At 37.3% G+C, this 15840-nt stretch overlaps 1 protein-coding gene and 1 long non-coding RNA gene across 3 annotated transcripts in view; both read left to right on the plus strand.

Moving 5' to 3' along the window:
- Positions 1 to 12105, plus strand: part of atp8b3 (ATPase phospholipid transporting 8B3) — a 23654-nt gene extending 11549 nt beyond the window's left edge. For both annotated transcript variants that reach the window (XM_055218332.2, XM_055218333.2), the window contains exons 14-28: positions 22 to 44; positions 131 to 287; positions 1778 to 1966; positions 2299 to 2411; positions 3243 to 3407; positions 3510 to 3621; positions 3696 to 3771; positions 4483 to 4603; positions 5534 to 5720; positions 5807 to 6030; positions 6982 to 7065; positions 7166 to 7390; positions 7917 to 8055; positions 10916 to 11046; positions 11311 to 12105. In XM_055218332.2, coding sequence (XP_055074307.2) covers positions 22 to 44; positions 131 to 287; positions 1778 to 1966; positions 2299 to 2411; positions 3243 to 3407; positions 3510 to 3621; positions 3696 to 3771; positions 4483 to 4603; positions 5534 to 5720; positions 5807 to 6030; positions 6982 to 7065; positions 7166 to 7390; positions 7917 to 8055; positions 10916 to 11046; positions 11311 to 11547 — 2183 coding nt within the window. In that variant the 3' untranslated portion in view covers positions 11548 to 12105. The remainder of the gene's footprint in view (positions 1 to 21; positions 45 to 130; positions 288 to 1777; positions 1967 to 2298; positions 2412 to 3242; positions 3408 to 3509; positions 3622 to 3695; positions 3772 to 4482; positions 4604 to 5533; positions 5721 to 5806; positions 6031 to 6981; positions 7066 to 7165; positions 7391 to 7916; positions 8056 to 10915; positions 11047 to 11310) is intronic.
- Positions 12106 to 13161: 1056 nt separating this feature from the next.
- On the plus strand, positions 13162 to 14998 carry LOC129453141 (uncharacterized). The gene is made up of 3 exons (XR_012365953.1): positions 13162 to 13468; positions 13585 to 13703; positions 14163 to 14998. It is a non-coding gene; the product is annotated as an uncharacterized lncRNA (long non-coding RNA).
- The last annotated feature ends 842 nt before the right edge of the window (positions 14999 to 15840 follow it).

Here is a 15840-nt window from a genome sequence, read left to right on the forward strand (position 1 = left end):
AATAAGAGTCTGTTTTTTTAGGTGACATGTCACAGGATTTTAAGGTACAAAGTGCGATTTCTTATTATTAGCAAAACATTCTTAGTATGTTAGGGTCAAAATTGACGCATTTCACTTTGCCGACCGCAAGCCATTAGACTTGAGCTGGAACCGGTTTTCGTGTGGCGGATTGAAGTTTTCCGATCAGCGGTTGGTGGAAAAGCTACGTGGACAGAACAGCCGGGAGTGTCAGGAGTTCTTCACGGCTCTGGCTCTCTGCCACACTGTTATGAGCGAGTGGAAAGATGGTTAGTTGTAATCACCATTGTCAAGATTAATAGCAATATTTGGGAATAATCTTTTTTTTGTTTGTTAACTCTTTCCCCGCCATTGACGAGTAATCTCGTCAATTAAGAGAAAACATTTGCATGAAAAACGTGTTCCTGATAAGTTTTTAGGGTAATCTGTAATACCGCGATTATCCACAAGATTTATACCCGATTTATAAAAAACTGAAGCCAAACATTATTTATTTAATTTACACTGCATTTATTTTTTGATAATTGTTCTGAATCTGATCTCTGAACAAATTTCCTTCACAAAAAAATGCAATTATTTCAGCTTTTTGCTCAAAATTTTGTATTAAGAGATTATAGATCGTTTCATCGGACGCACGTGCGGTGACGCGATAAGCGTCTGGTCCAAACTTTACTTCCGGTTTATGTTTGTTTAATGGGCTGACAAGTTGCTGAAACTGAACTCTTAAACAAATACCTCGTTGAAAATAACAAATGTTTTGGTTTCCTAGGCAATATACGCTTTTTTTGCTTGTTATATAAATAAACTACTTTAAAATGACTTTGTTGTTATTTATTCTTAGCAGAGTTTACCGGAAGTTACGTGTTGACCACGAAAGACGCTTATTTATGTTGTTACTGCTGAAACCGTCTATAAACAGAAAAAAATCTATATTTTCCCCCCGTTTTGTTTGTTTGTTTGTTTGAAAGCAGAGGATCTGTTCTTGAATTCGATATATTTGTATGTAAGTTATATATAATTTTAGAAGAAAATTTCCTGGGAGGCATTTTGTGAAACGTTTGTGAAAATCACAAAAAAATGCTAGCGATTCTCAGAGATCACCCATGCAGATAAAAATATATATCTTGAATGCACTTTAATTCACTATTTATGAAAGTGTCTGCAAAATGCATAAATGTAACCTTGGACCACAAAACCAGTCATAAGTCGTATGGGTATATTTGAAGCAATGGCCAACAATAAATTGTATAGGGCCAAAATTATCAATTTTTTATGCCAAAAACCATAACAATATTAAGTAAAGATATTTAATAAATTTCATACTCTAAATATATAAAAATTGTATTTATCATTAGTAACAATGTCTTGCTAAGGACTTCATTTGGACAACTTAAAAGGCGATTTTCTCAAAATTAAATTTTTTCCCACCCTCAGATTCCAGATTTTCAAATATTTGTATCGCAGGCAAATATTGTCCTATCTTTAAAATATCACCCTTATGACTTCACCCATTTGCATTAAGCTTTGCAGAGTACTAAACTAACCTTTTCCACTGGTGGCACTTGCGCTACTAACTTTTTCAGTTACTGGCGCAAAACATAATTTGGTCGCACAAAAAAAGGGCTCCTTTTCTCGGTCAAATAGGCACCAAATTCTAAATTTATGTTACATTTCGACTACAAATATGATCCACTTTTAATAAAGATTAATGTTTCCATGGGTAAAATGCTCCTTTAATATGTTCTGTTTTAATATACAGGTTTGCCTCAGTACCAGGCGGCCTCACCAGATGAGGAAGCTCTGGTGTGTGCAGCACGAGAACTCGGTTGGGTGTTTCTGTCCCGCACGCGTGAGACCCTCACCATCAGCGAGCTGGGTCTTACGAGGAACTATCAGCTCCTCGCCCTCATAGACTTCACCAGCAAAAGGAGACGCATGTCGGTGTTAGGTTCGTTTTCTCAAACTCACAAACCTTAAATACTACTTTTAAAATATTAGTCCATTTTCTTAAAAAAAATCCAGATAATTTACTCACCCCCATGTCATCCAAAATGTTGATGTCTTTCTTTGTGCAGTCGAGAAGAAATTATGTTTTTTGAGAAAAACATTCCAGGATTTTTAAAAATTCCTTAAAAAAACATAATTTCTTCTCGACTGAACAAAGAAAGGCATCAACATTTTGGATGACATGGTGGTGAGTAAATTATCTGGATTTTGGACTTATCTTTTAAGTAGAGCTTAATGTATGCACCTGTGTGACCTTTGTGGATGTGTGTATAGTGCGGGAACCCGGAGGAGATTTAAAGCTGTACTGTAAAGGTGCAGATATTGTCATTCTGGAGAGGCTTCACAAAGACCAACTGGTTCAGGAGGATACAGAGAACGCTCTCGAGGTGAGGTCTACTTATATGGGTCAATGACATGACGTTGATTATTTTGTGTCCGTATGGTTCAATTCAAAATTGTTCAAAATAAATTTGCAGATTAATTTATTATTTATTATTAATAAATTATTGCATACATTTTCCTTTTTGAGGACCCAGTCTAAAATTTCTGGTTTTATTTCATTTTGAAAGAATAATTGGGGGATAATTGCAAAAATGTCAATGTGATGTAACCGGACTGTGTCAATTGGTGTAACAATTTTTTTTAATGAAAATATAAATATATTCATAAAAAAGTGGAATAAAATAAAATAATCTAGTTTAGTATAATATGATTTTTTACATACATTTTTACATTGTTTGTCCAAGATCATTTAGAAAACAGAGCTGTTTTCAGCATTCTAGACAAATATTACAAAAACGCATTAAAATTTACATTTAGAAATGACTAATAAAATGATATTTTAAAAAGATTTTTTATGATGATTACACTTACATGCCATCAAGGTGGATAAAATATTTAATATTACTCATTCTTTGACCATTTTCAGGTCCATTCAGTCTTAACTTTCATAAAAATGGTGCAAATGTAATGTTTTATTGCATAAAAGTAACATAAATACACGATTTGCATTTAACTAAATCTGATGCGTGCTTTTAAAACTATTTTTTTTAAGATATTTGAATTTCATTTTGCTAAACCGTTTTTGTCACTGACCCATATACTCTTATATACTTTGCTGGCTTCTTTCAAACAATGGTTGGGTCAACTATCAACATTTTCTAGATTAACCTAAACCAACAGTTGGGTTTTCATGTGTGTGTACTTCTGATCGGCAGCTTTTCGCTCAGAACTGCTTAAGGACTCTGTGCGTGGCGGTACGATCTGTCCCCGAATCCTTGTGGGCCAAGTGGAGCCACGCCCTCAACCAGGCCAACATGGCGGCGGGTAACCAGGAGACCGTTCTGGAAGAGATATACGATCAAATGGAAAGAGAATTAATGGTACTCATTGGGAGTTATTATACAGCATAATATCTCTAGTCTCTGGAGTAAATTATCAACGGCATTTAGCATCAGTGATATGAAACACAACTGTTTGTGCAGCTGCTCGGCGTGACCGCCATCGAAGATCGTCTGCAGGACGGCGTACCCGAGACAATCGAAATCCTGCGGAAGGCAGGGGTGAAAGTATGGGTGCTGACAGGAGACAAAACAGGTGCTGTGTTACAGCTAGTACACTGAATGAGATTAATAAAATTTGTATCTCACCATTAATTTTTTATCTTTTAGAAACGGCAGTAAATGTGGGCTATGCATGCAAACTGATGGATCCTGACACTATCCTGATTCAGGGGGAGGAGCTTAGGTCTGAAATCGCATATGTTTTATAAACCAGGCATGATGTGATTAGGTGTCACATCTTTTTCATGACAATCCGAGCCAGGATTTTTTTTTCAGCTGAACCCCCTTGACCTAAATTATTTACTTGAAGTACCTCCTAAGATATATCTTTCTATAATTTAATAGCACATTTGCATGTTTAACTTCAAATTTTAGTATTTTAGATGTTATACCACGGGGCTGTTGAATGCTTTATTCTGATTGGTTGAGAAATGTTCCATGGGTTTTGATTATTTCTCTGTAAAACGCACGGCCGACGGGCTGTTGAATTATTTTAAATAATGCACAACCAAGGTGGAAATGCATGGAACGGAGTCAATTATTCAGTTTATACCACGTTTACCACAAGCATTGCTCTGGTGGCTATTCTTACTCATTTGTCTTTAATCTGGTCATTTTCTTTCACTGGTACATAATCTAAATTTTTTACATTTATTTATTTACATTTAATTGTAATTAATTCATTGTTTTTCATCAACTCACAAACCCCCTGCAATTCCCTCGCAAACCACCAGGGATTCCTGAACCCTAGTTTGGGAAACCCTGATCTGAGCAATTGCTAACAACTGGCATGCAACGGGACAATTGCATCATGCCTGGTTCAGAAAAGACAGGTTTGCAATAATACAGACCTACACCAAATATAACACAACATGATGGTTGTTATTATCTCCAGGCAGCTTCTAGATTCACCTTCTCCAGATGTTGGTGCCATGTCTAAAGAGCCTGAGGTTTGGGTCACTGACAGAAAACCAGTAAAGAGCAAAGCTGCGCTAGTCATCTCTGGTCCTGAACTGGTAAGCATCTAACCCAAAAATGTGGCAAAAATAAATTAGAAAAAAATGAGTGCGTCCAGTATCATTGGCCTTACAGTGTCCATAACACACGCTGTTTCTGCGTATCTGAGTATAACCTGGAGTACCAGTATTACATTCTTCATATCTCTGAAGAGTCTTTAGTTTTATTAGATTTATAAAAGACAGATTAGCTTTAGCGATTCTTTCCGATAACGTATGAAAAAAAAACGGAAGTAGGAGTTACGAGCTGCGGGAGGAGCGAGTCACGAGTCAACACTTTATACAACACTTGATGACTTATGATTCACTACATGTTCGTGTTGTTTATATAATATATGCGCTCACGCGCCTATTTCAAACATAAGACAGGAGTCTTACTTACCGCATGCAACTCATGACCCGGTTGAGACTTTTCAACTAAATCCAGCGTTAAACAAACACACACGCAAAACTCTGCTGCTGCCCCGGATAATCAAACTATATCCATTGTTTCCATAAGGCTGGCTTACTTCTCTTTACATCCAAAAACACACTTCTTCTTTTTTGCCATTGTTGGGTTTTGATATAAAACAAAGCTGTCGCGTGAAGTGATGCCTGTGACTTCTAGCATCCTCAGTTCTCACTCTCCCACTGATTGACGTGTGGGCGTGGTTTTCGGGGGAAGTGCCCATAAAAATAAGTGATACGTATAGCTTACCCCTGAAACGTATAGCTTACCCCTGAAATTTTTTTGACACTTTGCATTTGTTTAGCATGAGGAAACCAACTCTTAAACTGTGTTAATAAGTCAGAATGCATGAAATACCCCTTTAAAAACTCTTGTCCCACCCACATATAATGGTTCCAACACCCATGACATAAGCAAAAGTTAAAATATTACAAAGTTAAAACATTCTGGATTTGCATTGTGTCTATATGTTGTCCTAATAGGCTGAACTTACCCGAATACCAGAATGGGGGTCGAGGTTTGTCAATCTGGCCGGCCAGTGCCAATCTGTGTTGTGTTGTCGCGTGACACCGGCGCAAAAAGCCGAAGTAGTCGAGATGGTCAGAAAGCATTCGACTTCCATCACCATGGCGATCGGAGATGGCGCCAATGATGTTAACATGATCAAAAGTTAGTAATCAATAATACCTTCTATTTGTGTATTACAAATAACTACATTTAAAAGATTTCTCACAAATGCTCTCGATCTTAAATAGCGGCACATATTGGTGTGGGTCTGTGCGGTGTGGAGGGGAGTCAAGCGGTGCAAAATGCAGATTTTGCCCTGGCGCAGTTCAGCTTCCTTCGCAGGCTGATGCTGGTGCACGGACACTGGTCATACTACCGCATCTGCAGATTTCTGCTCTATTTCCTCTACAAAACCAGTGCGTTTGCTCTGGTTCACGTCTGGTACAGTTTCTACAATGGCTACAGTGCTCAGGTAGAACAACTACAATCATTTTGCACCACATTTGCGCTCCAATACAGCTAAATGGGGTGAAATTGATCTATAAATGTATGCATTTAGCAGATGCTTTTATCCAAAGCGATTTATGGTACATTACAAGGTATACATTTTATCAGTATGTGTTCCCTGGGCTTAATCCTATGACTTTTTGCCCTGCTAATGGAATGCCATATACAGGTGCTGGTCATATAATTAAAATATCATCAAAAAATTGAATGAAATATTCATTACACACAGACTGATATATTTTAAACGTTTTTCTTTTAATTTTGATGATTGTACCTGACAGCTAAGTAAAATCCCAAATTCAGTATCTCAGAAAATGTGATTATTATGAAAAGGTTCAATTTTGAAGACACCTGATGCCACACTCTAATCAGCTAATTAACTTCTGTAGGCTACACAATCATGGGGAAGACTGCTGACTTGACAGCACAAGGAGGGCAAGAGACAAAAGGTCATTGCAAAAGAGGCTAGCTGTTCACAGACCTCTGTGTCCAAGCACATTAATAGAGAGGCGAAGGGAAGGAAAAGATGTGGTAGAAAAAAAGTGTACAAGCAATAGGGATAATCGCACCCTGGAGAGGATACTTTCTTTGTAGTCTTGAGTAATATTCTAATTTTCTGATATACTGAATTTGGGATTTTCCTTAGTTGTCAGTTATAATCATCAAAATTAAAAGAAATAAACATTTGAAATGTATCAGTCTGTGTGTAATGAATGAATATAATATACAAGTTTCACTTTTTGATTGGAATTAGTGAAATAAATCTTTTTGATAATATTCTTTCTTATTATATGACCAGCACCTGTAGAAGCTATACAGGCACAAATCACTCAATGACAATTAAATAATGCATGCCTTGAAAATCTTAAATCACTAAAAATTAGTTTTATCTGTAATGCATTTTTGCTTTTTACAGCCCATGTATGAAAGCTGGTTTATTAGCCTGTACACAACAACCTATACATCTCTGCCTATACAGTGCCTGGGTGTTTTTGAACAGGTAAGTCAATTTCTTTGACCAATCACCACCTTGGAAGCAAACAAGGACAGATCTGACAGCTGACTGGTTCATCCATCTGTTTATGTTTCCACTGTGATAGGATGTCAGCGCCAAAAGCTGCCTCCGCTGGCCGGAGCTCTACTCTGTTGGACAGCAAAAGAAACTATTCAATCCGTTTGTCGTGGTGCTCACACTTCTGTATTCCTTATATAGCTCCATCATCCTTTTCTTTGTCCCTATGGGAATATTATGTGAAACAGCCCTGGATTTCCAGACTCTTGCCGTAATTGTGGAAACATCAGCAGTGTTCACAACCACTGTGGAGGTAACTTGATTCACAAACCCATTAGTAAGATTGATGACCAGAGGATTTGCATGGATTTAGGTGTGGCCCTTATGCAAAAACGTGGTCTGGAGAAATATTATTTAAATTTCATTCTCGGCAGAATTCATACATGTATTTTATACGTGTTAGGGGTAGGTTCAGGACATGTAGGGACGCTTTCCTGGACAGGGCTTATCCTAGTCCCAGACTAAAATGCATGTTTGAGCTGCTCTAATTTAAAAACGCCTTGTAACGGCATATTTTAACATATATCAGTGCCATTGTTTTGTCTCAAATGCACACCTGTATTGTTCTTAGTAAGGTTTGTTTGTAAAAACTTTACTTTAATAACTTTACTTTAATGTCCTAATATAACTAAGACCTATTCCTGGATTAATATAAACCCTGTCCAGGAAACTGTCCCATAGTTCCTTTATATTATTTAGTATTCTGTTGTGTATGTACAGTACTGTAAAAAAATCTTGTTGCATTTTAAGACTTATTCCTGTTTCTTTCTGTCTTTTAGGTTATTCTGAATACGAAATTCTGGACCAAGTACAGCGTTGCTGCAATCATTTTTAGTTTGCTCGCATTCTTTCTGTCAACATTAGCTCTGCATAGCACTCGTTTGTTTACTTTGTCGCCGAAAGACTACTTCTTCCTGGGTATTTATTTCTACTGATAAATGTATATATGTATATGTATAAAACACATTTAATTAGATGGAGAAACAATAAAGGGGAATCAAGAAGTAGACTCTCCACATATCAACTCGTATTTGGTAGATAAAGAATATGGCTAATCTATTCTAGGCCACTTGGGGGCAGTGTTGAACTACTTTAAGCTGTAAAACACAAATGTAACCCCTTCAGACTTGATTTTTCAGGTGTTCAATTCTTATTTTGATTGGTTGAACAGCATTTTTGTTGGTTTGAACCACAAAATATGCACTCTAAAAATGGCTGGGGTATTTTTGACACGTGCTGGGTTAAAAATTACCCTGTGCTAGGTTAAAAATGACCCAATGTTGGGTTGTTGTTATGCAACCATGGGGTATAATAACCCAGCAGTTGGGTTAAAAATAACCCAGCATTGGGTAAATTTTCAACCCAGTAGTGCTTTCTGTCCAATATTTACCCATTATGGGTCAAACATAACCCAGCCATTTTTAGAGTGTGTGCTGTCCATTCCAGTGGACGCAGGGTCTGAAGGGGTTAAGTAATAGCTTTTCCTTATCCCCCTCCAAAAAAACTGTTATTTACTGTCATGTGCTTGAATTTCTTATTATACAAATGTGACCCTGGACCACAAAACCAGTCATATGGGTAATTGTTTTTTTTAATTGAGATCTATACATCTCGACAGCTGAATAAATAAACTTTCTATTGATGTATGGTTTGTTAGGATAGGACAATATTTGGCTGAGATACAACTATTTGAAAATTTGGAATCTGAGGGTGCAAAAATATATATATTGAGAAAATCGCTTTTGATGGGAAACTCGACTTTTTTTGAAAATATGCTCATTTTCCAGCTCCCCAAGAGTTAAACATTTGATTTTCATAGTTTTTGGAATCCATTCAGCTGATCTCCAAGTCTGGCAGTACCACTTTTAGCATAGCTTAGCATAATCTATTGAATCTGATTAGACCATTAGCATCGCGCTCAAAAGTAACCAAAGAGTTTTGATATTTTACATATTTAAAACTTAACTCTTCTGTAGTTACATCGTGTGACGGAAAGTTGTGATTTTCTATGTAGATATGGCTAGGAACTGTACTCTCATTCCGGTTAGAGCTGCACAACCCCTGAACATTAGTTTAACATTACTTTTTACAGGTGCAAAGAATTATGCTTCTGAAAGTTTCAGATAAGTGTAGATAATCTTTAAATTCAGTTAATGTTAATTGTAGAGTTATTATTATGTATTTATTTTATTTAAAGAAAAAAATGCAAATATACATTAAGTAGACATGGATTAACATTACTTTATGAGCTATGACGTGGTTCGGCGCCAACCAATCCCAAGGCGGAAACGTTCGGCACCAACCAATCGGAAGGTGGAAACCTTCGCTTGAGGGATTTCCAGAGAATGCATTCGAGCATTTTTTGATGCCCTCGCTGGCAGCGTGAACGTCCATCGGGTGAATAAATCTACATGCACACTTAATCTTCACGCCCAATACACTTGGGCCAAATACAAGAAAACTTAATTTAAGCAGTCAAGTGGTCAAGTGCAAAGACAGCAAGTGTGGTTATTTGGACGCAGCCAATGTTTCCCCGTGTGTTAAAAACCCTTTCGGAAGAGATAAGATGCGGAATAAGATCCTCTTTTTGGTACTAAAACAAAGGTTCTTGTCGGATGTACCTGTGCATTGTTCAGCCTCACTCATTCTCTTTTTTTCTGTCTAACTTCTCGGCGAAAGCATCCGCTGTACCAGTGGAGCGAACATGAGCACGAGCACATCTGGCTTGCGCAATAATAAATGAGACATCAAGACGTCATCGCGGCCGCTGTGATTGCGTGTTGTCGAGAGAACTGATGAAACTGCGTCTTGCCTCCTTAAAAATATAATTACCTGAATCGTCAAAATGCTGAACTAAGATCGTTTGGGGGGGTCGAATCGAGATCATGATCTTTTAACGATTAATCGTGCAGCTCTAATTCCGGTGTAATAATCGAGGACTTTGCTGCCGTAACATGGCTGCAGGAGGCGCAATGATATTACGCAGAGCCCAGAAATAGTCCCCTGCTATTGAAATTTACTAAGGGGACTACTTACAGCTGTCTATTAAAGTTCCACAGCTTAATGAACTAAAAAAGTGTAGTGTCCCTTTAAGGTTGTCCAAATAAAGTCCTTAACAACTGCATTCACTCATGAAAATAAAGTTTTGATATATTTACGGTAGAAAATTTACAAACAATCTTCATGGAATATGATCTTTACTTAAAGCAACACTTAAGAGTTTTTTTTACCTTAAAATAACGTTTCCAAAAAAGTTTCAGTAGTTCATCCACTCGAAACAGGGTGAAAGGCAATTTCACATTCACTTTGCAGCCCTCTATCGGCCAAACCCGCACTAAAGAAGTTTTAAACCGTCGGGTCGTGGTCTTGTAGTTCGAGTGAAAACTACAAAAACTTGCTTTACGGCAGACCTACAATCCAATCAGAGGCAGCTTTGCTGCAGTAAGCTAAATTATTTATGACAGTGGTAATGGACAATTCCGCTTCCAACCTGTAGGGGGAGCAAAGAGCAAAAACTCTTTAGTGTTGCTTTAATTTCCTAATGATTTTTGGCACAAAAGAAAAATACATTATTTTGACCCAGACAATGTATTGTTGGCTATTGCTACAAATATACCCATGCTACTTGTGGTCCACGGTCACAAATTAGATTAATTAAATAAAGAAATTACCGTTAACAAACTTCAAACAACAATGAATGTCAACTGAAATAGTGTCATATTGTGTCATAGTTATTTAGAGAACTTAAACCCTGTTGGTTGTTGCTTTGAATTTGCAGGAGCGTCAGTAAATGCTTACAGTAGCCCTGAGGTTTGGCTGACCATCTTTGTGACGACCTGCGTTGCTGTTCTCCCTTCAATGACCATAAGAGCATTGCGTGTTGTGCTAACAAACTCCAACAAACATAAGGTTTGGTGCCCCCTAGTGGATTTTTTATTTACCCCCAAAGCATTATGTAAAAATATAAAGTCATTTTTGTGTTTTTACCGTTTTCTACATAAAATCATCCTACATAATGTAAATAACCTTCTGTGAAAATATACCCTTGATGCTACTAATCTTATTAGATGATGAGACGTCAGCCTGGATTTTACAGACGGGCACAAATAATATTAGTAGTCTGATATTGGAATAGTGGAGGTCATGCTTATCATATTTACTTATTTTTCGTAGATCCACAGCTCAGTGAACGAGCCCGTTGAGCTTCAGTCATGGTTCCAGAGAGGAACTCTCCGACGTCGTTCATCTTATGCTGTCTCTCAGGGGAAAGGATTTGGAAAGTTAATCACCACAGGTGTTGGGCTTCATTCTGCAGCGTCCCCGCAGGACAGGAGGGTTACAACAGATGATTTGAAGAAAGGTTCAACAGAGGGTGTACATAGAGAAATGAATGGTAGTTGCAAGGTGTGAAAGCCTTTAGTGCCTAAAAATTTAACTAAATTATGAAGAGTAACAAAAGTTGTAACTTTTGGTTACAAAATGCAGGTTCAAAATATGGCTAAAGTTCAGTTGAACAATTGATGGTACTTCAGTTGAACAATTGATGGTAGTCATTTTACAAATGTGAATTTTATTGGGGATGGTTTGAACATTTACATGCAAAAGGTGTAGCAGCCACTGTTGTAACACTGAGAATGATGCCGCAGGGATGATGTTTTTGTAGGCCAACTCGGTAGTTAGCGGGACAGTGGTTCCCTCGCAAAAACATTAATTTTTCACATACATTTTTGGATTAGTACTCTTTGTTGAACAAAGGTTTACACGTTTGGTCCAACAAGTTATTCTTCACAGATAATTAGCCTAAAAACGTCCGGTTAGCCTAAAAAGCGGCATCATTACAGAGCCAAATAACTGAATGGGTATCTCCCATAATAATAAGTAGTTTTTAAATGATCAAATTTTTAAATATAGTTGCACTTTATGTATAGTATATTAAAATATTTTACAAATAAATATATCTTAGATAAATTGTTGTCTGTAATTTTTGCTACAAACCCACTAGCCCCATACATTAAGTGGTTTCCATTAAAATACCAATAGGAACCATTAGCTTTTACCATTAAAACCACTACACTGTAGTGTGTTTTGGGCCATATTCCATTAGAACCAATACATATTCCATTAGAACCAATACATGGAACAAATAGAACCAATACATACCATTAGAGACCAACAAAAACCAATACACTATAGTGTATTTTGGGCCATATTCCATTAGAACCAATAAAACTCCCAATAAAACCATTAGAATCTTCTGTAATGGTTTTACTGTTTTTTTTTCAGCAGGGATAAAAATTGCATGCATTGTGTTTGTTATATATATTGTTGCTACACACAAGACGTTCACTTGGACAACCATCGGCAGTAATTGAAGGTAATTGGTACCATAATGCTTCATTCAAAGCAGACTATAATGTTTTAGCAAAGTAGTCTATATTATCTACTATACATACATTATGTGTAAGTGAACACGCTAATAATGTGTTGTTTTAGTTAACAGTTCAGTAACAGTTAGACTCGCTCTCTACTTACCTTGATATTTATGGACAAATTCTTCATGGAAAAAGATTTCCTCTATTAGTCGTGTCACATCAGCAAATGTAATATTTGGCAAATCCGTTAACGAAGTTGTGTAGACTCTTTGATACATTTTAAACTTGCCCTGGTTTATGTTTTTCTAGTGTGTTGACGCTTGACAGGAACTCCGCTTTCACGACAATTACGTATTTCCGGTTACTGTGAGAACGGTCTATTAGCAAAGCAAAACATTTACTATGTAAATTGCATAATTAAAATAATGTTATTTCCAGTTCATTGAGACTAATACTGACAAATAAACAGACAATAGCATGAAAGTGTTCAACAATGGTTTTATTTTATTTCAAAACACGCAATTTTTTACCCATTTTGCCTTTTTTTAAACTTTTTTCTGTAACAGTTATTACTCCGATTAGTCTCCACTAGCACTAAATGAAAAGTGCTCCACAGGCTCTCTGGCGTCCCCTGTTGGACAGGAAGAGGAAAGAGGCTCTCCATGACGCGCCCTTAAACCAAAACAGCTGCCTGAGAACAAGTTTGTGTGCGCGTGTTTGGTTATTTTTGTGAGTGATTCTGAGCATAAGCGGGTAGTTCCTCATTTTACATTATCTGTATTACCATTTCAGTGCAGTCTTGACACTGTGTGGATGCTCTTAAAAATTATTATCCTCTAGTGTGTCAGAAATCCTTGCCTTAAGCATCAAATACAGCCAGCAAAGACTGCAAATCATCAGCTTTGGAAATGTACTGATTGGTTGGATTGTCTTTATCCTCTGATCAATCTTTGGCTCGGGTAGATGTGCTCTTTAGTAGAGTTTGTGTGAATAAACGTGTTTTGCACACTCCATTCCCTACCTTCTGTCTTTCGGTATAAACTTTCTGTGTTAATCTTCTTCACTACGTTTGCAGGTACACAACAAGAGATGTTTTCCTAGTCTGTAATAGGTGCAGGCAACCTATACTACAAATGCTGGCTGACCAAGGAACTGGAAAGAAGCCTGAACCAGCAGCATCGATTAAGATTTGAGGTAAAGACCTTTTCTTTTTTGCATAGATCTCTGTGCGAACACCACCCGCCTCAGCAGCTCTGTATTGACTGGTTTGTGGTTATTTGAGAGCGATGCTAGTGCACCTGTGTGCTAGCTCATTTCAATTGGCAGTGTGGGAGCAGGTGAGAGAACGATGTAGCGAAATACAGAAGCAACCTTTAGCGTTAGCATCATAATGCTAAATTGACTCTAAATTTGTTGCTGGAATTCAAGACTTAATTACTATCCTAGTATGCTAGTTTGCTAATGTTGTACACCTCGAGCACCACAGCAAGCTAAATAGGGCAGTGGTCACCTATCAAAACCACCAAGAGCCTCTTTCCTTCATCCTTCCTCATCTTCTCCTCCAAGCCTGTCTTATCTCTACCATTTTCTCCATGTTTTAAAACTGATTGTCTTCTACCATCACAAAGACACTTGGTTCTGATTGATTGACAGGTAACAGAAGAGGAAGAGCACAGTGTGACTGGGGGGGATTGGATCTGCAGACAGACCCCAAGAGAAACATGATGTGCATGATGCTGTTTTACAGTCGATGTGAGATCATTTCTGGTTGGAGGGGTCCGTTGCAAAATATTTCCAGTTTTGCATGAATCGGTGTGCAACCCAAATCGAGAGACACGCCACATGTAAACAAATGCACACAAGATTACATTTCAGAAGAGCAGACGTGTACGTCGGGTCCATGACCAAGTTTAGCTCGCCCAGGATACACGGTCATGCCCCACTATAAAGAAGTTATATACATAAAAGAAATACAAGGAGGGTTCCAACGATACATGCACACAACCAGTGAAAAACAACAGTGACTGAAAACTACAAAACAGAGACCCCTCCAACGTCCGAATCTTAATCACCCTAACCCTTCCCACCCTTTTCCATCCTCCCCAGGGTCTGTTCATCCTATTTGCTCCCACCAATGTCCAGGTCGATCCAGGTTTACTCTATACAGTATACAATAATCATGCAGAAAAAGTGTTTCCGCCACTTTAAATGGGCGGAGTTTGTTTTTATCTTTTAAATTAATGCTAGGAGCACTTAACACAATCAAGAGTCAGTTTTAAAGGATGAAAAAACGAAAACAAAGAAATTAAAAGGAGAAAAAAGACCCAATTTAAATAATGCTGAATACCAAATGATTAGAAAAAGCTTGATTTGGTTTCTAATCATTCAAATCCAAACGCACATATCAGAAATAATCAGTAGCTTTGATTTTCTCTCTTTTCATCCGCTTTTCGATTTTCTATTGTTGTTTTTTTTTTCAATTTTCCTATTTAGACTTTATCTTCACACCACGTCTGTTCATTAAAAACATTCAAATGTCTTTCTTTTACAAAGAATTGTGTACCACCATAGATCAAAATAATATTATATAATAATAATAATAATAATAATAACAACAAAACAAACTGGCAAATGAGTGAACCAAACCACAACAACAAAAACACAAGTTAACAGTATAAAGCTTCAAGTCACAAGTTCAAAAACTAACTATTATTAGTCTTAGTAGTGTTAGTGTACTCATTGTAATTAGCATTAGTTTAATCTAAATTACATAAACTTTACACAAAACATTTGAGGTATTTCAGAATCAATTGTCAACACCTGCCTGCCAAGTCCTTGTAGCTTCCATTGGGAGAAACTTAGAGGGAAATGGTCCAACGTGTCATCCAAATTGGCCTCTTCCCTTGAATCACTTTCAGCTGCTTATATCTTTGACCGAACTGTCGAAAAATGGACCATCCTTAAACCTGGTCCTTATATCCTATACCATTGATCTATACCTAAATCAATGTAGAATGTTAATTATAGATAAAGCAAAATGTCCTGCTAATTAGGGCCAACCTAATGTGACCACATCGGCCAAATTAAAACCCCATGTGACCAATCAAACAGGCAAGAGGTTGATTTAGGATATAACTTTGATTAAATTAGACCTTGCCCAGGAAGATAGACCTTATATGTGGGTACAGCAGTGAGACGTATAGAGTTGGAATCAGGGTGTAAGTATAGAGCGGCAACGGTTTTAGTGGCAACAACATAAACAACCGGCTTTTGTGGCCCAAACTTAACTTTCTGTAGACTTCCGCATAGAATCGGGTCCTTCTAGGGTAGA

Source organism: Misgurnus anguillicaudatus, chromosome 23 (genome assembly GCF_027580225.2).
Source record: "Misgurnus anguillicaudatus chromosome 23, ASM2758022v2, whole genome shotgun sequence".
NCBI lineage: Eukaryota > Metazoa > Chordata > Actinopteri > Cypriniformes > Cobitidae > Misgurnus > Misgurnus anguillicaudatus.